This window comes from Schistocerca piceifrons, chromosome 8 (genome assembly GCF_021461385.2).
Source record: "Schistocerca piceifrons isolate TAMUIC-IGC-003096 chromosome 8, iqSchPice1.1, whole genome shotgun sequence".
Taxonomy (NCBI): Eukaryota; Metazoa; Arthropoda; class Insecta; order Orthoptera; family Acrididae; genus Schistocerca; species Schistocerca piceifrons.
Genome location: NC_060145.1, coordinates 253,330,343 through 253,355,397, shown reverse-complemented (window position 1 = coordinate 253,355,397; position 25,055 = coordinate 253,330,343). Strand labels below are relative to the sequence as shown.

Here is a 25,055-nt window from a genome sequence, read left to right as displayed (position 1 = left end):
GTCGGTGCACGCTCTGTAATGAGCTCCCATGCTGGCCGTAAGGTTGTTAAGGAGGTCACGAGATAGGTCGTGCCTTTCATCCACCAGCACAGCTGACGATTGCTACAAGGTTGTCTGTGCGTGTCGATGCGCTGCTATACGTCATCCCGAAGCATTCAACGCGTGCTCGATGGGATTTAGATCAGGGAAACGGGCACTGCCGTCCAGTCGCCGAATATCATCGCGTTCCGAGAGCTTCTTCACCAAAACGACCACGCTCGGCGTGATTACGGACGTACCCTCACATCACGAGAGGTGGGAACACGCAATGAACTCAGGAATCTTATCGAACATGATCGTTTTGGTGCCCCAAATGTTATGGTGTGGGAAGTCATATTGTTGCATGGACTTACTGACCTACAAATCTTTAAACACAGTTCAGTCAGAGGTCAACGTTATTGTCAGACTGTACTCCTTCCAAGTGCGTCTTTTCAGGGGTACATCGGCCCTGACTTCATTTTTATGGACGACAGTGCGCGAGCGCATCGAACCGCTCAGTTGAATAAACTCTTGGAACGAGAAGATATTCGGCGAATGGACTGGCCTGCCCACTTCCCCCCACTTAAACGCCATAGAGCCCGAATGGAATGGGTTTGGAGGACGTGTTTCAGCAGGTTCACATGCACCAACGACCGTCCACCAGGTGTCAACCGCTCTGGTGCGGAAATGGAACGCCCTACCACAAGAATTTGTTACCAACCTTGTGGCTAGTATTGAAGCATGTTGCAAAGCATGCATTGCTGTCCTTGGTGATAACACATCCTTTTAAGAACCATGTCCCACCTTTTTTAATGTCTAGGGCACCATCATAAATGCAGTGAGTTCAGTGTAATTCTTGTCTTTAAACAGGAGCATCATTTCTGTTTGCTTCACTACGTACTCGGATTCCCTTCAGTTACCTTCTGTGCAATATTGTAGCAATCCCTTGTATGTATGGTCCAAGTTTCATCGAGCTATGTTGCATGGCAGTTATACGTCGCACGAAAGTTAGCGTAGTCATTATGTTTTGTACGCCAGTGTATTTGGTCTTTCGAAAGCATTCCTCCTATTTCAAATGGCTGAATCTCCTTCATGAATGTAGAAACTTGGGTAAATTTTGTAAATTCATTCTGGAGTGGCGACGGAAGATAGCAGTTTCCTTCCAATTGCAGTGTTCAGTGAAGCAAAGTCCCGTTTGAATGGTAAAGTGTGCTGCCACTACATAAGAATTCGGGGAACACAGGGTCCACGTACCATAGTCGAACACAAGAGAGACTTTCAAAAGCCTTTTGTCTTTTGTGCTGTTTCCCGAGAAACAACTTACGGCCGGTCTTTCTCTCGCTTCTGTTTTATTTTTTTCAGGAAGACACGGATAGAAGAATCACGTACCTGCATTTTTTGGAGAACAACCTTCTCCACATTTTCGAGATCATGTTGAAAATTTAATTTTTAACAGGGTGGAGCACAGTCGCACTAGTGCCTGCGTGTAAGAGCATATCTTAATAATGAATTGCCGAATAGGTCATGGAGATCTCGTACTGCACCATCAGTCACTAAGATCGCCTTATCTCATGGTATGTGGCTGTTTTGGTGGGGGTTTGTGAACATTCCATCTATGTGACTTCCAGAAACTTTCGGTGAATATAGACGTGGCATAACAGTGCCAGTTAATGCAATAACTCTAAATATACTCACAGAAGTATGCGACGAGTTTGACTATCGTCTGGATGTTTGTCGTGCGTGGGGTGAGGGATCGTGGTTTCAATAGGGGGGTGGGACAAGTTAGACCGTTGTGAAAGGTAAATGAAAAATTTTTGATCGTCACTCCTAGATTGTATGTATAAGAGCATAAATGATATAATGTTTTAAAATCTGGTGGCTGTTACGAAAATAAAACTTGACATTTTTACGCCTTAAGTTAAATTTACGCCAATTTTCTGTTTTTTATTCATGTAGATGACACAGTCTTGTGAAATCGGATGAATCTTTTTGAAGAACCATGTATATTCGTGCTTCCCTGAAGAAAATTCACTGTCGTAAACGATAAGGAAATCGACGTAGATTTCGCACTCTGTGTAAAAATAACCTTTTAATACATTCTTGCGCACACGAGGGCATACTTTCTGGTACAGTATAATACTCTAGGTATATTTATGTAGATGTTCTGAAGTACATCTTTCTATGACTCATGCATTTAATTTACTGGTTCGTAGCACAGTGTACCGTGTCCACGATCAGCCAACATGGCTTCGTATGGATGTAATTATATCACTGATGAATCCCTGTGAGAATCCACTCCTCAGAAAGAGCAATCTGAAAATAGGGAAAAGTGATGGCAGGTACTGACAATGACCCTGCAAAGAGATTCATAGACACTTCTTTTTTTTTTTTTAGATCATCAGTCTTCTGACTGATTTGATACGGCCCGCCACGAATTCCTCTCCTGTGCCAACCTCTTCATCTCAGAGTAGCACTTACAACCTACGTCCTCAATTATTTGCTGGATGTATTCCTATCTCTGTCTTCCTCTACAGTTTTTGCCCTCTACAGCTCCCTCTAGTACCATGGAAGTCATTCCCTGATGTCTTAACTGATGTCCTATCACCCTGTCCCTTCTCCTTGTCAGTGTTTTCCACATATTTCTATCCTCTCCGATTCTGCGCAGAACCTCCTAATTCTTTACCTTATCAGTCCACCTAATTTTCAACATTCGCCTGTAGCACCACATTTCAAATGCTTTGATTCTCTTCTGTTCCCATTTCCCCATAGACCATATTTCTCTACCATACAATGCTGTGCTGCAGACGTACATTTTCAGAAATTTCTTCCGCGAATCAAGGCCTATGTTTGATACTAGTAGGCTTGCCTTGGCCAGGAATGCCCTTTTTGCCAGTGCTCGTCTGCTTTCATGTCCTCCTTGCTCCGTCCGTCATTTGTTATTTTGCTGCCTAGGTAGCAGAATTCCTTAACTTCATCTACTTCGTGACCATCAATCCTGATGTTAATTTTCTCGCTGTTTTCATTTCTGCTACTTCTCATTGCTGTCGTCTTTTATGATTTACTCTCCTGTGCTGATTAAATTGTTCATTCCATTCCAAAGATCATGAAATTTTTCTTCATTCTCACTTAGGATAGCAATGTCATCAGCAAATCGTATTATTGATATCCTTTCAACATGAATTTTAATTCCACTCCTCAACCTTTATTTTATTTCCATCATTGTTTCTTCGATGTACAGATTCAACAGTAGGGGCCAAAGACTACGTCCCTGTCTTACACCCTTTTTAATCCGAGCACTACGTTCTTGGCCATCCACTGTTATTATTCCCTCTTGGCTTTTATTGTATCTCCCTACAGTTTACCCATAATTTTCTCAGAATTTCGAACATTTTGCACCATTTTACATTGTCGAATGTTTTTTCTAGGTCGACGGATCCTATGAAAGTGTCTTGATTTTTCTTTAGTCTGGCTTCCGTTATCAACCGAAAAGTCAAAATTGCCTCACTGGTGCCTTTAGCTTTTTTAAAGCCGAACTGATCGTCATCTAGCACACCCTCAATTTTCTTCTCCATTATTCTATATATTGGATGCATGACCTGTTAAGCTGTTTGTGCGATAATTCTCGCACTTGTCAACTCTTGCAGTCTTCGGAATTGAGTGGATGATATTTTTCCGAAAGGCAGATGTTGTATCGACAGACTCGTACATTCTACACACCTGCGTGAATAGTCGTTTTGTTGTCACTTCCACAATAATTTTAGAAATTCTGATGGAATGTTATCCATTCCTGCTGCTTTATTTGTTCGTGAGCCCTCTAAAACACTCTGAAGTTCTGATTCAAATACTCGATCCCCTATATCTTCTAAATTGACTCCTATTTCCTCTCCCCCCTCACAGAGACCTTCAAAGTACTTTTTGCACCTATCCGCTTCGTCCTCTGTATTTAACAGTAGAATTCCCGTTCCACTCTTTATGTTACCCTCCTTGCTTTTAAAGCCACCGAAGGTTGCTTTGACTTTCCTGTACGCTGAGTCAGTCCTTCCAACAATCATTTCTTTTTCGATTTGTTCACACTTTTCATGCAGCCATTTCGTCTTAGCTTCCCCGCACTTCCTGTTTATTTCATTCCTCAGCGACTTGTATTTCTGTATTCCTGAATTTCCCTGATCATTTTTCTACTTCCTTCTTTGCGGTACTTACAGCAGGATTCAAGTCGCAGAAGTGCGATGAGCACAGCATTTGAGTGATACCTTCTACCCTTTGCACGTTGTCCAACGACCGATTTCTATGACTACTAACACTGCCACGTATAAAAGGGAATGAACCACCACTGACAGCCGTATAAGACAGAGAAAAGCGTCCCCGCATTTCACCACTTCACTTTCAAACGTCCACAGCACCGTTTTGAACAATATGGAACTCTGTACGTCGCCTATGCTCATTTCATCTCTTATCATCAGTTACCGATACAGCTCTCTCTTTCTCTTCTCTCTCTCTCTCTCTTTCTTCAGACGCAAGCTCTGCGGTTCTCAGGCTAAATGGTAGATCGTGATCCTCGAGCGATGTTGCGCAGTGCTCTAGACACTTGAGTTGAATTCAGTTCGAGTCCTGTACGGCTATTCTGATTTTGGTTTTCCGTGATCACCCTAAATTGTTTGAGGCAAATGGCAGGATGATTTGTTGAGAACGCCACGGTCGATTTCTTTTACAATCCCTCCCAAATCCTAGCCTGAGCTGCGCCTCTAATGACCTCGTCGTCGAAGGTATGTAAACCTCCGAACTTCTTTCTTCCTTTCTTTAAATCATGACTCTACCGAGGGCGACGAGTTACTTTTGATCGCTCCACTGTTCCTCCACCTTATGTCTTCTGGTAGTCAGATGATGCCATGCAGGTGGAAAATACTTCACGGGCCGACGTGGAACGACACCACATTCACAAACTCTGATTTACGTTATATAGTCTGGGTCGGCCGGAGTTTAGTTTGTTCTGCCCGTGACTGTTGGACCATTTTGTCTTGATCTTCGGCGAATATCTGCAGGTGTCTGAAGGTTTTAAATCATAGAGTTACAGTTCAGGTCTATTTATGTGCCATAGTCTGTATCTTATTAACATACTGTTATTGAATAATTCCTTCAAATATTTTATTGACATTATTTAATTCACGTGATCGATTTACAAATCGTACAATTTCATCTTCAAACAGACTTGAGGTAGTCCTGTTCAATCGAAACACTGCAATACATAAAGTGATACAAAACGTAGTTACATCGAAACTGAGTAGTGGTATAATAAGGCTAATATATGACTATTCTTGTGCGCAACTAGTATGAAACCGAAACATACGGTAACGGAAAATTCATACCTGCTCAACGAAAGCTAAGTAAACAAAGAGTTTAATGGAAGAAGGCAGTTTAGAGTTTAACGTCCCGTCTATAGCGAAATCAATAGACACTGAGCACAACCTCAGAGGGAAATCGGCCGTGCCTTTTTGAAGGGTTCCATTCCGGCACTTCTCCGGAGCGATTTAGGGAAATTACGGAAAACCTAATGTAGATGTCCGGACGGGGATTTGAACCGTCGTCCTCCCGAATGCAAGTGTAGTGTGCTAACCACTGCGCCAACTTGCTCGATAACTAAGAGGTTAGCTCTGTGTGTAACTGAATAAAAGCGATTTATGGTTTGTCTTGTGCGTTTCACCTCAAGTTATTGAGGTACCTTCAGTGCTTTGAAATAGTCACATATTTTCACTTGCGCCCTTAGTTTTCATTGGGCATGCTCGTCACTTCGGTTACTCTATTTTTCACATTCACGTTGATCGCACAGACGAACTGTCATATTTTGTGCTTACAGTATCACTACATGTTCTGGTTGTGATTTCGTTTTGGATCACTTTTTGTACTTCAGTGTTAGGCTGAAGTGGACTGTCAAAAGCACGTCTGGAGACGAAGTTGCAGAATTTCGTAATCGGCAATGTGAATTAAGCGTCTTCAATAAAACAGCTAGATGGATTATCCAATTGGAGACATTCAGGTCCTATAGCATGTACTATCTAACGCAGTGACTGAGCTATGTTTCCCTTACCAACAGCTCGCCGTACAGTGTTGCTGAAAGGCTGTACTACCTTTACCCGTTTTGATGAGAGTGTTAGCGCCGAACGCTGAAGCTTCCGGTGCACAACATCTTAAGCAATTCTGAACCGTCACGTGTCCAGGCGACGTGCACGCGTTAGCGAAACTTCCTCCTTCTTCTTCCTGTACAAACTGGTCTGTTTCACTCCGAGCTACTCACGACACAAAGTATTACACAGCATTTGCCACATTATCTTCATTAATCCTTTGTGTGGATATGACTGTAGAGACTATTTGAATGCCTCATCCACAAACTTTGGGAACGGTAGGTCACAGATATGGGTTCATTTATTTTTGTCAAGATACGAATTCCTTTTCGTACATCAACAGTTTTGAGGTGATGCCTGCGTTCAGCTGAAGAAATGAAATTTACGGTTTGCCATAAACATTTCACCTCAGATTATCGAAGCATCTTCAGCAGCTTGTAAGGGACATGCAATTTTATCTTACGTTCTGCGCCATCGTACTAATAACTTAGAATTTATTACTCAACATATGTTCATTACTGACAATGTGTGTCGGTGTTGCACCATTTGCATCTTTGACTTTTTGCTCAAGAAGCTGTTCTTCTGACCTAGTATTATGAGCAACTGTCAACAAAGCGCACACTTTTTTTCCACCGTGTTTTCTCATGAAGCTTTTTATAATGTTTCCAATTGTAGAATATACAGGATGTCCCAGGAGCAATCGTCAAAATTTAGGGATACGACAGGATCGATCATTCGAGGCAAAAAATCTAGTAAACGTGGGCTCTAAGATGCACACCTTCAGAGCTATGAGCACTTCATTTTCATTTCTGTGCAACAACTTTTCTACTGCAAGCTCAAAGCTTTCAAGGTATCCTCTTTAGAGCCCTTGGTTTTTCCTTGTTTTGGTCCCTACTTGTTTTTTTCCTTCTCCAGTGCCAACTTCTTCATCTCAGGGTAGCACTTGCAACCTACGTCCTCAATTATTTGCTAGAGGTATTCCAATGGCTGTATTCTTCTACAGCTTTTACCCTCTATTAGCGTATTCTCATCTGATCATAAATTCTTGTCTTCTTTTCACTTCAATTCACTGACTGCCACTATATATATGTTGAGCCTTTGCATATCCCTTTTCAGATTTTCTTGTTTGCCTACCAGGTTCAATCCTCTGACATTCCACACCCCACTCGTACAACGTTATCCTTTCTTCCGTCATTCAGTCTGGTCAGCTGCCCCTTATCAGCCCCTCCCGGGGATCCGATTGGGGAACTATTCCGGAATCTTTTCCAATGGAGATATCATTAGGACACATTTTTCAATTACAGTCCACATGTCATGTGGATACACATTGTTGTTGTCGTTGTGGTCTTCAACACTGAGACTGGTTTGATGCAGCTCTCCATGCTACTCTATCCTGTGCAAGCTTCTTCATCTCCCAGTACCTACTGCAACGTACGTCCTTCTGAACCTGCTTAGTGTATTCATCTCTTGGTCTCCCTCTACGATTTTTACCCTCCACGCTGCCCTCCAATACTAAATTGGTGATCCCTTGAAGCCTCAGGATTTCTACTAGCCCTCGTCTTTTTACCTACTTGATCCTCTCCTGCCTTCACTACTTCATCCCTCAAAGCTACCCATTCTTCTTCTACTGTATTTCTTCCCCCATTCCTGTCAATTTTTCCCTTATACTCTCCCTGAAACTCTGTACAACCTCTGGTTTAGTCAGTTTATCCAGGTCCCATCTCCTTAAATTCCCACCTTTTTGCAGTTTCTTCATTTTTAATCTACAGTTCATAACCAATAGATTGTGGTCAGAGTCCACATCTGCCCCTAAAAATGTCTTACAATTTAAAAGCTGGTTCTTTAATCTCTGTCTTACCATTATATAATCTATCTGAAACCTGTCAGTATCTCCAGGCTTCTTCCATGTATACAACTTTCTTTTATGAGTCTCGAACCAAGTGTTAGTTATGCTCAGTGCAAAATTCTACCAGGCGGCTTCCTCCTTCCTTTCTTCCCCCCAACCCAAATTCACCTACTACGTTTCCTTCTCTTCCTTTTCCTACTTTCGAATTCCAGTCACCCATGACTATTAAATTTTCGTCTCCCTTCACTATCTGAATAATTTCTTTTATCTCCTCATACATTTCTTCAATTTCTTCGTCTTCTGCAGAGCTAGTTGGCATATAAACTTGTACTATTGTAGTAGGTGTGGGCTTCGTGTCTATCTTGGCCACAATAATGCGTTCACTATGCTGCTTGTAGTAGCTTACCCGCACTCCTATTTTTTTATTCATTATTAAACCTACTCCTGCATTACCCCTATTCGATTTAGTATTTATAACCCTGTATTCACCTGACCAAAAGTCTTGTTCCTCCTGCCACCGAACTTCACTAATTCCCACTATATCTAACTTTAACCCACCCATTTCCCTTCTTAAATTTGCTAACCTACCTGCCCGATTAAGGGATCTGACATTCCACGCTCCGATTCGTAGAACGCCAGTTTTCTTTCTCCTGATAACGACGTCCTCTTGAGTAGTCCCCGCCCGGAGATCCGAATGGGGGACTATTTTACCTCCGGAATATTTTACCCAAGAGGACGCCATCGTCATTTAACCATACAGTAAAGCTGCATGCCCTCGGAAAAATTACGGCTGTAGTTTCCCCTTGCTTTCAGCCGTTCGCAGTACCAGCACGACAGGCCATTTTGGTTAGTGTTACAAGGCCAGATCAGTCAATCATCCAGACTGTTGGCCCTGCAACTACTGAAAAGGCTGCTGCCCCTCTTCAGGAACCACACTTTTGTCTGGCCTCTCAACAGATACCCCTCCACTGTGGTTGTACCTACGGTACGGCCATCTGCATCGCTGAGGCACGCAAGCCTCCCCACCAACGGCAAGGTCAATGGTTCATGGGGGGACGATACACATTATGTGTCTTTAATGCAGTGGCTTCTGCATCCTCATGCCGTTGATAATTGCTGATTCTTCCACTTTTAAGGGTAGTTTCCCACCCCAAGGGCAAGGGGGCCTTCTGAATCTCTGTTTACTTCGCTGGAAATCCTTGGAGCCAATGCTGATTATTACTCAAAAATTATGCGGCGGCTCTCGAACTCGTGACCTAGGCCTTTTTTGATTAGTAATCGAATACGCTACCTTTTTTTTCTTCTCATCTACTTGCGTTTAAGTCACAAAAGTAAAATAAACAAAAATCAGATCTACCCGTACTTGGCACCGCCGCCTTAACTCCACCATAAAAAAAAGAAATGAACTACTCCTCTTCAGACGCCGCCGCTAACTATTCACAAAAATTCTCTCAAGGGATAGGTTCCATGGGTTTTTGATTTGTTTTATGTATAGTTACATCATTATAATTAGTAAATGGGTATGAATGAAAATGCTTTAAGTAAAGTCTTAGAATCAAAATGTCATTAAAAGTACTAAGCTTTATATGTTGCTTGGTCTAGTTCAGCGAAAACAATCTTTCTTCAAGAAATGGTGCTACTGGTGTTTTCTTGTTCAGTTTTACTAGCGTTTTCTATGACCATCAATACTATCTAAAATATCTACAAGAAACCAATGCTGCGTTGCTAATGTGTCAATGAATGCAGCGTTTCTGGAATCAGCTAATCGCTTTCCTTGTCACTGTTTACAATTCAGGTCTTTCTGTCTTCAATGAGATGTTGCGCCTTACGTTACACTGAGCCTGACACTTCTCAACTAGCGGGGGGAGGGGAGTTATGAAAACGCTTCTTAAATCTTAAATAATTTGTGAGGATCGTACGTTATCTGGGTGTGCGTGCAAGAGTGGTGTGAGGGTTTGGCACGTACCACGAGTAATCAAGTGCCACTTTCTCCCCTTCACCGAATATATAATCGGTTGTCATTCCCTCGAACCAAGTAAGCGCACGATATTTGGCGAGGGGAAGATAACAGTCATCCGTGCACAGAAGGAACCGAGGCTCAATCACGTCTGGTCGAACACGTAGCTAACTAGCTAAGATGGTTTCTGTGTCACCGAACGCCGGGCGACGATACGCACGTGAAGCGAAGTTCACCGTTGTCCAGGAGGCGGCAGTCGGGGCAAAGTGGGGAGTTAGTTAATCCGATATCGTGGAGCCGGTGTCTCTTCCCATACTTTTTGTTGCTAAATTGATCCAACGTCGCACGCACTTTGGTTGGCAGAAAGTGATGGTGTATCGTTTTGCACACTAGTGGCCAATTGTCAGCTGGGTACTTGGTTTCTATCACGTTACACGGAACTGCTCGCAGAAGGGCAGTGTAAAAATCTTTAACCTTTGCTTGGCACGTTGTGGGGAGATCCGATGCCACATAGCTGTATTCCAGAATGAATGTCGACACATGGGAGAGCTGTGATGCGACATGCGCCACCGACACCAATGGAACTTGAGCGACCAGCATCATGACGTCCAATGGACGACTCATGAGGGAGGCGTATTGACTGGTCCATCTTTTCCACATACTGCTCGTATAAAGGACAGCTGCCCGTCCTCGGACATTAACCAGCCCCAGTCCTCCATTGCGTACGTGAATATGTGTACTTACGCCGACCTACATAGGGAGAAACGATGACCATAATAAAATAAGGAAAATCAGAGCTTGCACGGAAATATATAGGTGTTCGTCCTCCCGCGTGCTGTACGAAATTGGAACAATAGAGAATTATTGTGAAAGTGGTTCGATGAAACCTGTGTCATGCACTTAAATGTGATTTGCACCGTATCCGTGTGGATGTAGATGTAGATATTTGATGATCTTGCTGACCGCGGAAATATCCCAACATAATACACAGTTCGTAGAATACGTTCCATATGTGGGCGAGTAGAACCCCTTTGAAAAACGGCACCAAGATACAGTCGCAGAGAAGTACCCCAAGAATACGCAGGATGCCTGTGACGTACAGTTGTGCTGCCAGAGTTCCCTCAGTCGCTACCAGGAGTGATCCGAAGTCGCGCTCGATAGATCCCCATCCCATGACCCCAGGACGAATACCGCTCCGTCTCTCCAAGACACTGGAAGAATGGATCCACTTCTTGAGTCGCCGCCTTACTCGCTGACGGCTGTCACCTGGGGTAGTGTAGAAACGCGATTCATCACTGAATACAACGCGACGCCATTCATCAGAAGTCCATACTTTCCAGTCACCGCACTACTCCAAACGCAACGGTTTGTGTTGTGATGTTGATGGCAGTCTACACACCGCACCGTGATTCTCTGCTATAGTCCGATCGATGGCAGTTCGCGCATGCCGGCACGGGCAGAAATGGTATTGTTGACTAGTCCAAGCGACAGTTGCGGTATGTGCATGCGAGTGCTTTTCGCTTTAAGAAAGCGTATGCCCTGCAAATTATCTCTCCCGCTTGCTTGTGGAGAACTTATCACTTACCATCAGAATCAGCAATGACAATTCGTAACAAATGGAATATAAATTCACTAAACAACTCGCTATGATCACGTTTAATGCTCACGTTAGCTACGACAGTCAGAGCAGAGCGCTCAGAACGCTACTGAACGCTCACTGGTTTTTGGAGTATGCGTGACGTAGGTGTGCAGAACAAGCCTAAACTCGACCGCCATCGTTCGTGAATCCAGCTTTTGTCTCCGACCAAGGATGCTGGATGACAGAGAATCTTGCAGGGAGTCCATTACTTTTTTCTCGGATAGCAGGCGCAGTTGTGAAGGAGCTACTTTGTCACTGATGCACAATAAGACGATTGTCCCTTGTGGTGCTCACGGGTGGTCATTCGGAAACTTGACGACGAATACGTCTGTCTCATGTTCCCATACAATCCAACATCGGTCCACTGTCATATCCCAATGTCCCACAAACCTGTCAAGGGTAGCACAGGGAAATGGCAAATTTTGAAGTAGCATAATTTTCACGAATAAACATAGGAAAACATTTTTTATTCACAAAAGTGCTTGTCCACAATATGCAGTTTACGTTTTCATACAAAATGTTGTAAACTATTTACTTCTGACAGATTACATCGGAAAGAAGTGCACGCTTTTGACGTCCATATTTTAATAGCCCGTTATGGAAAGGTCTGCATCAAAAAGGAAACAGCAGGTCCACATGTTACCCAGACTGTTTCGATTACGCTACGGACTTTTCGGCATGAAGACCTTACATATCCCCCATATAGTCGCGACCTCTCCCCATGCGATGTCCATATGTTTGGAGACCTGAAGAAAGACATTTGTGGCTGTCAAAGGTTTCAAATGGCTCTGAGCACTATGGGACTTAACATCTGAGGTCATCAGTCCCGCAGAACTTAGAACTACTTAAACCTAACTAACCTAAGGACATCACACACATCCATGCCCGAGGCAGGATTCGAACTTGAGACCATAACAGTCGCGCGGTTCCGGACTGAAGCGCCTAGAACCGCTCAGCCACAACTGCCGGTCTTTGAGGCTGTCGATTTGCTTCGAACGAAGAAGAGCACGCCTTGGTAGACTTTTCCATGAAGGCATTGATCTTTTTGTCTCACAGTCGAGTAAATGTATTAACAGTTATTTTTCAAGTGATAAACAGTTTACTTAATTTTCCATCTGTCTCGTTTTCGTTTCACTGCCACTTGTACCTTACATATTTGGATTTAACACAACATAAACCACATCAATAAAGTGTTTGAATTAAAAAAGTTTTTCCATCGTTGGCCGTTTCTTTCATTATTTTTGAAGCAAGTTATACAAAAACTAGACTTTTTTTATTATGTCTTAGAGTAGCTATTTTATACGGTTCACCTCGCTACCTTCCAGCAGAAGACAGTTCGGGCAGTGTGCGATCCTCTACACTTAATTTCTCTAAAAACAAGCTATAACCTATTACTAATTTATGCATTTGTTAATTACCATTTCTACTAATTAATCGATCAAACCAAGCCGATTACCCGTCGTCTATGGGTAGCGAGTTTGAGTAATAATCAAAACGTCCTCGGTTCCTTGTTCGAATCCAACCACTCCTTACATTTTGAATAAAATCATCAGCAATGGCGACCGAAGACTTGCGACGTACGAATTCATCGTCGTCCCGCCAAAGGCCTTTTCAAAGAGGGCGGCGGAGGAGCGGACAGCGGTTCAGGGTACTATTTCGGGTGGAAAACTGGCCCTAAAATGCGGACAAAGCGGTAATAATCAAGGGCACGAGGATGCAGAAGGCAATGGAAAACACTGAATTACAAATATATAATATATATCTACAGGTCGTTTGAACTGTATCTGAAAAAGTGTCTTGATGATCTCCCGACTGGCAAAAGATTTCAGATTAGAGGCCATTCGGATATCATCGAGGGAACTGCCAAGGGGAGATGACCATGAGAAAAAGAGAAGCTAACTGCATAGAAATCATGGGTAACAGAAGTAGTACTTCAGTTGGTCGACGAAAGAAGGAAGCACCAGTGTTCAGGTAAATCAGAAACATAGAAATACTAGTCACTTAAGAACGATATAATAGGAAACGCAGGGAAGTCAAGGCGAAATGGCTGCATGAAAAATGTGAAAAAAACCGAAAACGAAATCATTATTGGAGGGACTGTCGTAGGCTGTAGAAAAGTCGAAACAACCATATGTGAAATTAAAACGAATATCATTAAAACGCAATGAGAATTCCACTGTTAAACGCAGAGGAGAGAGTACATTGAAGGCCTCTATGAGGGAGAGCACCTGTCTGATGATGTGATGGAAGTTGAAATAGGAGCCGAGAGGGAAGAGGTAGGGGAACCAGTAATAGAGTCAGGATTTAACAGAGGTTTGGACAACTGAAGATCACGTAAGGCAGAAGGGATCGATAACATTCGATCAGAATTTCTAAAATCATTGCGGGAAGTGGCAACAAAACGGCTACTCACGTTGGTGTGTAGAATGTATTAGACTCTCGACACACCATCTGATTTTCGGAAAACGTCATCCACACAGTTCTGAAGATAACAAGAGCCAACAAGTGCAAGAAGTATCGCATAATCAACTTAACTGTGTATGCAGCCAAGTTGTTGACAAGAAGAATATACAGAAGGATGGAAAACTATATCGGGGATCTATTAGATGGCTATCAGTTTTGCTTTAAGTATGGTAAAGGTACCAGAGAGGAATTTCTAGCGTTGCAGTTCATAATGGAAGAAAGACTGAAGAAAAATAAAAACACTGTTATAAAATTTGTCGACAGGGAAAAAAATATTTGGAAATGTAAAATGGAGAAGGCGTTCGAAATTCTGAGAAAAGCACTAGTAAGATTTAGAGACAGATGAATAATATACAATATGTACCAGAACCGAGAGGAACAATAAGACTGTGTGACCAAGAACGAAGTGCTCGGATTAAAAAGGATGGAAGCCAGGGGTGTAGCCTTTGGCCCCTACTGTCAGTGTGTACATCAAAGGAGTAACGAAGGAAATAAAAGAAAAATTCGAGAGTGGAATTGAAATTCTAGGTGGAAGGATATCAAGGGTAAGATTGGCCGATTTCAGTGCTATCCTCAGTGAAAGTGAAGAAGAATTACAAGATCTGTTGAATGGAATGAACTGTACAGAATATGGACTGTGGAATACTTGCAGCAAATAATTGAGGACGTAAGTTGTAGTTGCTACTCTGGTGTGAAAAGTTTGGCACAGGAAAAGAATTCGTAGCGGGCAGCGTCAGACCAGTCAGAAGATAGACGACTTAGAAAAACAAAGAAAAAAGAGAGATTAAAGAGCAATTTTCTACGAGATGAACTTTGGCACGCATGGTAGGGAAGCGAGGAAGGCTCAAAGGAAAGTCGGAAATGCAAAGGCATAGTCTATATACAGTCTGGGCCGGTAGCGTGAAATGAAGAAGATAAAGTTTTGTAGTCAGATGAATATATGGTAGTATCAACAGCAGTAGAAAATGATATAATTAAAGCAGAACGAGTTACGAATAGAAACGTAGGATAGAGAGTGAATTAATGTGAACACTTCACTGATGCGGTTGTTCGCATAAGATTCGATAGCGTCCACAAAAATAGTTCAGATGTACCCGCCGACGACAAAAGCAGAAGCTGAAGAGACAGAGAAAGTATGTAAGAATATTGAAACGTGTAATTAAGTATGTAAAGGACGATGAAAGTCTAATAATCGTGGGGGACTGGAAGCGGTAATAGGGGAAGAAATTCAGAGTTACTTGAGAATATGGGCTTGGTAGTCAAAATGAGAGTGGAGAGTCCCGCGATAAATTTTAGCTAGTAATAATGAATACAGTGTTCAAGAATCACCGGAAAAGATTCGGAGAAACAGGAAGATTCCAGCTGGCTTCATGCTGATGTAGTGATTCTTAAATCAGATATCTTTTCGTAAGATGCGGATATAGACTAATTTATTAATGGCGATGAGCAGACTGAAGTTTAAGAGAATCACTGGAAAGAATTAGCGCCCAAAGAATTGGGATACTGAAGCACTGAGGAATGGTGAACTCCTCAAATGCTATGGATACAGTGATAATGGATACCGCAGTAGTTGACGACAAATGGAAACCTCTAAAAGGGCAATCACAGATACTGGACAGATAAACACAGGTAGGTAGGTAACTGCGAAGAAATTTTGAGCAATAGAGGACATACAGGGTGTATCAAGAAAAATCATATGATTTAACACGTCTATTTTTCTGAAAATAGTTAACAAATACAATGAATTTTGTTTTTGATAAAAGCTTTTTTCTCATACCTTTTCATAGGTGTTCAATAAGCCCCCTCTTCAGATGCATGGCATATGTCAATGCGGTATTCAAATTGTTCCCCCACTGCAACGAGCATGTCTTGAGTTACAACTTCCACAGCCGCTGTTATGCGATGGCTCAGTTCATTCATTGTTGTTGGTAAATGGGGGCACATGAACAGAGGTTTTTATAAACCCCCACAAGAAATAATTACATACAGTCTGGTCCGGTGACCTTGGAGGCCAGTAATGTAAGGCTGAATCATTTGGTCCAGTGCGACGAATCCATCGTTCAGTAATCCTTTGATTTAAAAATTCCCGCACTTCCAGATGCCAGTGTAGCGGTGCCCCATCGTGTTGGTAAACGTTCGAATCAGTCTCCAACTGTGGGAAAAGAAAGTTCTCAAGCATATCGAGATACGTGCCTCCAGTAACAGTGTTCTAGGCAAAGAGAAATTGACCACACACTTTTTCCCGTGAAACTGTACAAAACACATTAAATTTTAGAGAGTCTCTCTCATGTTGCATAAATTCATGCGGTTGTTCCATACCCCATATTCTCATATTATGAAGGTTTACCTTTCCATTTACATGTAATGTTGTTTCGTCACTAAACGCTAAGCATGGAAGAAAACTGTCGACCTTCATCTTTCCAAGAACGAAATTACAGAACTCCACGTGTTGTTTGTCACATCCACGAAGAGCTTGAAGTGGCTGAATTTCGTATGGTTTCATGTGTAAATGTCGATGCAACACACGCCAGACGGACATCGGGGGCTGCATGGTGAACAGATTTCTGCGGGCTCCTTGCGAAACTAAGGCGGATGCGTTGGACGTCCGTGTCAGACAGTCGCGGACGGCCCAGCGATTTGCCTTTACACAGACAACCTGTTTATCGGAATTGTTCATGCCATCGTCTAATGCTCTGTGCTGTAGGAGGATCCACACTGTACCCAGTACGAAAGTCACGCTGAACAGTTATTACTGACCCGCACTGTGCAAAACGTAGAACACAAAACGCTTTCTGTTGTCCCGACACCATTTTTACTAGAACAGAAGCGGGCGCACACTGCTGCTACCTAGCTGGAAGCATGTAAAACTCGAGAGTGTGCTCTTTCCATCAGTGCATTTTTCACTCACAGATTTCAAATAACATAATAGTTTTGATTTTTTAAAATCGGATGATTCTTTTTGATACACCCTGACTGACGATAGAGGCAAGTACAAACATGTTCCGGAAATGACAGGATTATAGCAATGTAAGTCAGGACTGAAATAAAGAAGGAGTGCAGGGAAGCCAAGACGAGGTGACTGCAGGAGAAATGTAAAGAACGCCGAAAAGAAATTGTTGCCGCTACGGTCGCAGATTCGAATCCTGCCTCGGGCATGGATATGTGTGATGTCCTTAGGTTAGTTAGTGCTCAGAGCCATTTTAATTAAGAGCAAGGGCGTCAACATTAAGAGTGCAATGGGGATTCCATTGGCAAACGCAGAGGAGAGAGCAGATAGGTCGGAAGAGTACACTGAAAGCTCTGAGTAGGTGATGAATTGTCCGATGATGTGATAGAAGAAATTTGAATCGATATGGAAGGCATAGGGAATCCAGTGTTAATCAGAATCTAAGAGAGGTTTCAAGCACTAGAGATCATATGAGGCAGGAGCGATAGACAGCATCCCTTCAGAATTTGTAAAATTATTGGGGAAAGTGGCAACCAAAGGACTATACAAATTAGACATCTGTTAGGCTGGTGCCATACCAGCAGACTTTCGGAAAAATGTCATCCACAAAATTCCAAAAATTGGAGGAACAGATAATAGCGAGAAATGTCTCACAATTAGCCTAACAGTAATAATCAAAATGCATCCAAGCCGCTGACAAGAATAATATGCAGAAGAATGGAAAAAAATTGAAGATCTGCTAGACGACGATCAGTTTGGCTTTAGGAAAGGCAGAGCCACCAGAGTGGCAATTCTGACGTTGGAGCTGATAATGCAAGGCCTAAGAAACATCAAGACATATTCCTAGGATTCGTGGACCTAGAGAAGCGGTCGACAGTGTAAAATGGCGCAAGATGTTCGAAATTCTGAAAAGAAACAGGAAAGAAAGAAAGTAGTAATTATACTACACTCCTGGAAATTGGAATAAGAACACCGTGAATTCATTGTCCCAGGAAGAGGAAACTTTATTGACACATTCCTGGGGTCAGATACATCACATGATCACACTGACAGAACCACAGGCACATAGACACAGGCAACAGAGCATGCACAATGTCGGCACTAGTACAGTGTATATCCACCTTTCGCAGCAATGCAGGCTGCTATTCTCCCATGGAGACGATCGTAGAGATGCTGGATGTAGTCCTGTGGAACGGCTTGCCATGCCATTTCCACCTGGCGCCTCAGTTGGACCAGCGTTCGTGCTGGACGTGCAGACCGCGTGAGACGACGCTTCATCCAGTCCCAAACATGCTCAATGGGGGACAGATCCGGAGATCTTGCTGGCCAGGGTAGTTGACTTACACCTTCTAGAGCACGTTGGGTGGCACGGGATACATGCGGACGTGCATTGTCCTGTTGGAACAGCAAGTTCCCTTGCCGGTCTAGGAATGGTAGAACGATGGGTTCGATGACGGTTTGGATGTACCGTGCACTATTCAGTGTCCCCTCGACGATCACCAGTGGTGTACGGCCAGTGTAGGAGATCGCTCCCCACACCATGATGCCGGGTGTTGGCCCTGTGTGCCTCGGTCGTATGCAGTCCTGATTGTGGCGCTCACCTGCACGGCGCCAAACACGCATACGACCATCATTGGCACCAAGGCAGAAGCGACTCTCATCGCTGAAGACGACACGTCTCCATTCGTCCCTCCATTCACGCCTGTCGCGACACCACTGGAGGCGGGCTGCACGATGTTGGGGCGTGAGGGGAAGACGGCCTAACGGTGTGCGGGACCGTAGCCCAGCTTCATGGAGACGGTTGCGAATGGTCCTCGCCGATACCCCAGGAGCAACAGTGTCCCTAATTTGCTGGGAAGTGGCGGTGCGGTCCCCTACGGCACTGCGTAGGATCCTACGGTCTTGGCGTGCATCCGTGCGTCGCTGCGGTCCGGTCCCAGGTCGACGGGCACGTGCACCTTCCGCCGACCACTGGCGACAACATCGATGTACTGTGGAGACCTCACGCCCCACGTGTTGAGCAATTCGGCGGTACGTCCACCCGGCCTCCCGCATGCCCACTATACGCCCTCGCTCAAAGTCCGTCAACTGCACATACGGTTCACGTCCACGCTGTCGCGGCATGCTACCAGTGTTAAAGACTGCGATGGAGCTCCGTATGCCACGGCAAACTGGCTGACACTGACGGCGGCGGTGCACAAATGCTGCGCAGCTAGCGCCATTCGACGGCGGTTCCTGGTGTGTGCCGTGCGTGTGATCATTGCTTGTACAGCCCTCTCGCAGTGTCCGGAGCAAGTATGGTGGGTCTGACACACCGGTGTCAATGTGTTCTTTTTTCCATTTCCAGGAGTGTATATGTACAATAACTAAGAGAGAACAATAAGGCTGAATGGAAGACCAAGAGCGAAGTACTGGAACGGAAATGGTTTTAAGACAGCAAAGCAGGTTTTCACCCTTACTGTACGGTCTACACATCGAAGAAACAATGCGGGAAATAAAAGAACGGGTCAAAAGTTTTAATCCTAGAGGGGTAGGATGTCAATAATAAAATTCGTTGATGAGTTTGCTATCGTGAGTGAAACTAAAAAAAGAATTACAGTTTGTGTTGAATGGAATGAAGAATATCTAATGAGTACAGAATATAGACAGAGTATACCGAGGAGAGATGAAAGTACTGCGGAGTAGCAGAAATGAGAGTCAGAAGAAACATCATCAAAACTGGTGGCCACGAAGCAGGCGAAGTGGAGAAATTTTGCTACCGTGGAAACAGAATAACAAATGACCCACGAAGCTAGGAGGACACAAAAAGGGGTCTATCACAGGCAAATAGGGCATTCTTCGCCAAAAGAACGCTACTGTTATCAAACATGAGCGTTAATACAACGAAGAAATTTCTGAGAATGTGCGTTGGAACACAGCATTGCATGGTAGTGGATCATGGAATACGGGAAATTTGGAAAAGGAGAGATGAGATGTGGTGCTGCGGAACATTGTCGAAAATTGGGTGTACTGATAAGAAATGAGTAGGTTCTCTGGGGGATAACTCTCATGGTACTACAGGAATATGTTGAGGGTTAAAACAACTGGGAAAACAGAGATTGAAATACATAAGGCAAGTAATTGAGGATATAGGGTGCAAGGCTACTATCAAATGAAAAGGCTGGCAAGGAGAGTAATTTGTCGTGGACCCATCCAACCAGTCAGGAGAGAGAGAACACAAAAAGAGATTCTACCCTACACCTCAGATTGCAAAAATAACTAATAATACTGGAACTAATGAAAAGAGACAGAGGGAGGATGGCAAGAAGAATGGAAATGAGAAAGAAAGACAGAAATTTGCCATTATTACAAAAAAATGTCTAGGAGGCAAGTAATAGGATTTTTTTTAATTGGTTAGCTTCAAATACTTCCAGATGCTAATATGATCTACGTACTGTTTACGTTTCGCCCTTGCTTTAGAAACATCGTCAACACGAAAACAAGTCGACAGTGTACCGCATTATTTTTCATTTCTCCGCCTACGTGATAGTCTAGATAATGAAGACCCAGTCTCTGCTACAGACAAGAATTCAGATCACAACTTATGCTCTACTAGACCTATTTCCCTTTAGTCCTGAGCCTATCCACTCCATACACTCCACTCCATGTTACATATCTCTACACTGGACACTTATTATTCAGTTGCGTGCTCTCTGTCAATTGTCTATGAGAAGATGGAAGCTATATTTACTCAAGAAGGCGAATTTCAGCTCATTACCCACTGGTTCGTAGACGGTCGCGAAAGACCGCACTCGCACATTTCAGATTCATCCTTGATTAAATAAAGCACATTTTCTCGTAAACTGTGTATTGACTACGTCTGTTTCTACCCCAAAACTGTCAAACCACATCAATTCAGCCTCGCGACCCTATCACGACACTTAAATAACTGAAACGTCCTGGCAGATTAAAACTGTGTGCCGGACCGAGACTCGGACTCAGGACCTTCGCCTTTCGCGGGCAAGTGCTCTGCCGACTGAGCTACCCAAGCACGACTTACGACCCGGGACTCACAGATTCAGTTTAGCCAGTACCTCATCTCCTACATTCCAGAATTCAAAGAAGGTCTCCTGCGAACCTTGCAGAACTAGCATTCCTGGAAGGAAGGATATTGCGGAGACATGGCTCAGCCGCAGCCTGGGGGAAATTTTCACTCTGAAGCTGTGAAGATGGGTTTTGAGTCGTGCTTGGGTAATTCCGTTGTAAGGGCACTTTCCCGCGAAAGGTAAAGGTCCCGAATTCGAGTCTCGATCCAGAAGACAATTTTAATCTGCCAGGAAGTTTCATACTAGCAGACACACCGCTACAGTGCGAAAATTTCATTCTGGAGACTTAAATAACTATTGCATTCGCTTATAATCGCTGTGTCAATGAAGCGATTGATAAAAAATACGGTTACAGTGTGGATGTCCTCTTATACGCAACCGATGCTCGTAAATACGACGACCGTCTGATTCATCGCCCCCTGACTTCACCGTAACACATAATAACGTGAATGACCTCAAGCAATTCGCATTCCATTCTGGTTCCAGAGCGTCACTTGTAAACAACTGATACGGAACACTGAAGGCATAGAAGTAGAACAACAGCTAATTACGAGAGGTTTACGGTGAAGTGTGAACCATAATCAACACATGTTTCTCTTGCGCACAACTACTGAACGATGGGCTGTATCCCTGTTCGCTCCCTGGTAGTCATCTCTATCGCTAGGGGTGGGGGAGGGAGCGGGGGTGGGCTGTCAGAGGGAAGTTAGGCAAGGTTACGTTAGCGTAATCTAGCCTACATTCCTTGAAGAAAGAAAGACCATTCTTTATAAAAAAAAATCGTGCCAGTTCCTATACACCTCGTCTGTTTCAGTTGTCTTCTGTCGAGATACTATTGTTCGTACTTTTAGTGCTAGATCGCACGTTTCCTGTGCAACATGCTGACATGCCGCTGTGCATTCTGATTGCAGATCGGCGCAGCGCTGGGAAGTCCCTACAGGGCGATCTGAGGCTGAATGACGTCACCACACCAGGTAGGACACAACTCCACTCTGGCTTTTGTTCTAATTTATTACAGTAAGAATCGCTCGTTAGCATCTTCGTCTAGTATCCTTTCGGACAACTGTGGCATAAAGAAAACAGTTGCTTGATGCTCTGTACACCATGCTTAGTATTGAACGCCATCTGTTTCAGTTGCCTTCTACGGCAATATTGTTGCTCGCGTTTTTAGTGCTACATTGAAAATTTCCTGTGCAACATGCTTATATGCTGCTCTGCATTCCTGTTTACAGATCGGCGCAGTGCTGGGAAGTCCCTACAGGGCGACATGAGGAAGAGTGACGTTCCCTCACCAGGTATGACAAACTCAACTTGCCTTTTAAGATTTTAAAGTGGCAAGTCCCTATGCGTAGGTAATTTAGGATTTCTGGAGACCTTCTGAATTCCATCATAACAGCAGTGCATCTGCACAAATCAGGAGGCATAATATTTGTTGAAAGTGAAACTCAACGAGCTGGGGTAGATCTGATGGAGGCAGATATTATGTTCATGGTAGTATTCAATGGAATGTTGACAGGCTTTGTATGTTGAACTGTTCATCCAGGCACGTGTACAATACTCAGCACTTGAGTACACCAAACCTAAGGCAGAGAAACGCAGCATCCTCAGGTAGTTCCATACAGCTTATGGAGGATGTTGTTATGTGTCTTCAGTGTCTGTGCTATATTTAGCGGCAGCTTGCTTTAAAATTGATAAGTATAAATTATTGCAGTTTGTAAGGGGTCCGTAAGCCCTTACTATAAGTTTGCACTCGGCACAGGTAGATGGGGCAAACAATCGATAGTGTGTCGTGTTGCAAGAGCGAGTGTAGAGTTGAGTCAGTCTGTTCCAGGTTGCGGGCCGAGCCGTGTGGAGGCCTGTTGCTGTAATGCAAGGGTTTACCGACAAAGGGAGTGGCCATCGCCGCGGTTTAACCCCTTTGTGTTAGAATAATACGGGAAATTGAAGAAGTGTAATTACGATAGTGATCAGTGATATTTCTGTCCGATATTTGTGGTTTCGCGTCTACCGCGCCGGAATCATTTGGATTGCAGTGTTGGATTGCAGTGTTGGATTGCAGAGTTGGATTGCAGTGAATGAATTTGCGTGTGACAATAATGAATAGCGAGGAAGCTTGTGCTGAGATAAGCCGTAATTAAATATGTATGACGAAGGCAGTGGCTGTCTCCTTCCTTTTGTATTTTTGAGACGAATATAGGTCCTTGATTAGTGAAGCTGTGTTGGCGTTTCTTCTTGTCACCGGACATTTCATTATTACAGCATTTGAGAAGGACAAAATGGAATGTAACAACTCCGTAGCAGTCAAATCCGATTGCCAGCCCCATAAGGTACACGGTCACATTAATTAATATTTATTTGGGCTGCTATTCAGATCCGGATCGGGTCGAGATACATAAATCGGAGGTGTTACAAGTTGGGTAGGAGTCAGATCCTGTACTATTCAAATTTTAACGACTGTGTTGCTTGACTCAACCACTTCAATAAGTATTTATTTACACACATAAAAAAGTTTTGCATCATCCCAGTTCCCAGAACTCCTGAAGATAGACGTTGACTGCGAATGTTGTATCACAGAAACAGTCCCTTAGACTCTTCAGAGATGTCACTAAACCCGCCCAAAGACGTAAACAACCATGCATGAGCAGCGCCTATTAGACGGAGGGGGTCCTACAGCCGATCAGTTCCAGTCGTTTTACCAGGAAGGAGGTACACGGCTCGTGTCGTCTGTAGTTCAACCATGCCTAGACGGTCAATACCGCGGTTCGATCGTGTCCGCATTGAGACTTTGTGCCAGGAAGGGATCTCAGAGATACAGAGAGACAGGAACTGTCGATGACATGCCTCGCTCAGGCCGCGCAAAGGCTACTACTACAGTGGATGACCGCTACCTACGGATTATGAGTTGGAAGGACCCTGACAGCGACGCCACCATGTTGAATAACGCTTTTCGATCAGCCCCAAGACGTCGTGTTCGACTCAAACTGTGCGCAATAGGCTGCAAGATGCGCAACTTCACTCCCGACGTCCATGCCAAGGTCCATCATTGCCAGCATGCAGCGCGGCACAGATGGGCCCAACAACATGCCGAATAGACCGCTCAGGATTGGCATCATGTTCTTTTCACCGATGAGTGTCGCATATGCCTTCAACCAGACAATCATTGGAGACGTGTTTGGAGGCAACCCGGCTGCACGCCTTAGACGCACTGTCCAGCGAGTGTAGCAAGGTCGAGGTTTCCTATGAGGCCGAAGTACGCCGCTGATGGTCATGGAAGGCGCCGTAACGGATGTACGATACATAAATGCCATCCTCCGACCGATAGTGCAACCATATCGACAGCATATTGACGAGGTATTCGTCTTCATGGACGACAATGCGCGCTCCCATCGTCCACATCTTGTGAATGACTTCCTTCAGGATAACGACATCGGTCGACTAGAGTGGCCAGCATGTTCTCCAGAACGCTATCGAGCATGCCTGGGATAGATTGAAATGCGCTATTTATGTATGATGTGACCCACCAACCACTCTGAGGGATCTAAGCGGAATCGCCGTTGCGGACAGGGACAACCTGGACCAACAGTGTCTTGTTGAACTTGTGGATAGTATTGCACGACGAATACAGACATGGATCAATGCAAGAGGACGTGCTATTGGGTATTAGAGGTACTGGTGTGTACAGCAATCTGGACCATAAACCTCTGAAGATCTCGCTGTATGCTGGTACAACATGCAATGTGTAATTTTCACCAGCAATACAAGGGCGAAAACGATGTTTATGTTGATCTCTATTCCAATGTTCTGTACAGGTTACGGTTCAGATGGCTCTGAGCACTATGGGACTTAACATCTATGGTCATCAGGGCCCTAGAACTTAGAACTACTTAAACCTAACTAACCTAAGGACATCACGAGGCAGAGAAAATCCCTGACCCCGCCGGGAATCGAACCCGGGAGCCCGTGCGTGGGAAGCGAGAACGCTACCGC

General features: G+C 44.0%; 1 protein-coding gene across 1 annotated transcript in view; it reads left to right on the top strand.

Annotated features, from left to right (window-relative positions):
• The window catches only part of LOC124711522 (transient receptor potential channel pyrexia-like), a 239,114-nt gene that overhangs the window by 52,430 nt on the left and 161,629 nt on the right, over positions 1–25,055 (top strand). Inside the window, exons 2-3 of the mRNA XM_047241644.1 lie at positions 21,980–22,042; positions 22,301–22,363. Coding sequence (XP_047097600.1) covers positions 21,980–22,042; positions 22,301–22,363 — 126 coding nt within the window. The remainder of the gene's footprint in view (positions 1–21,979; positions 22,043–22,300; positions 22,364–25,055) is intronic.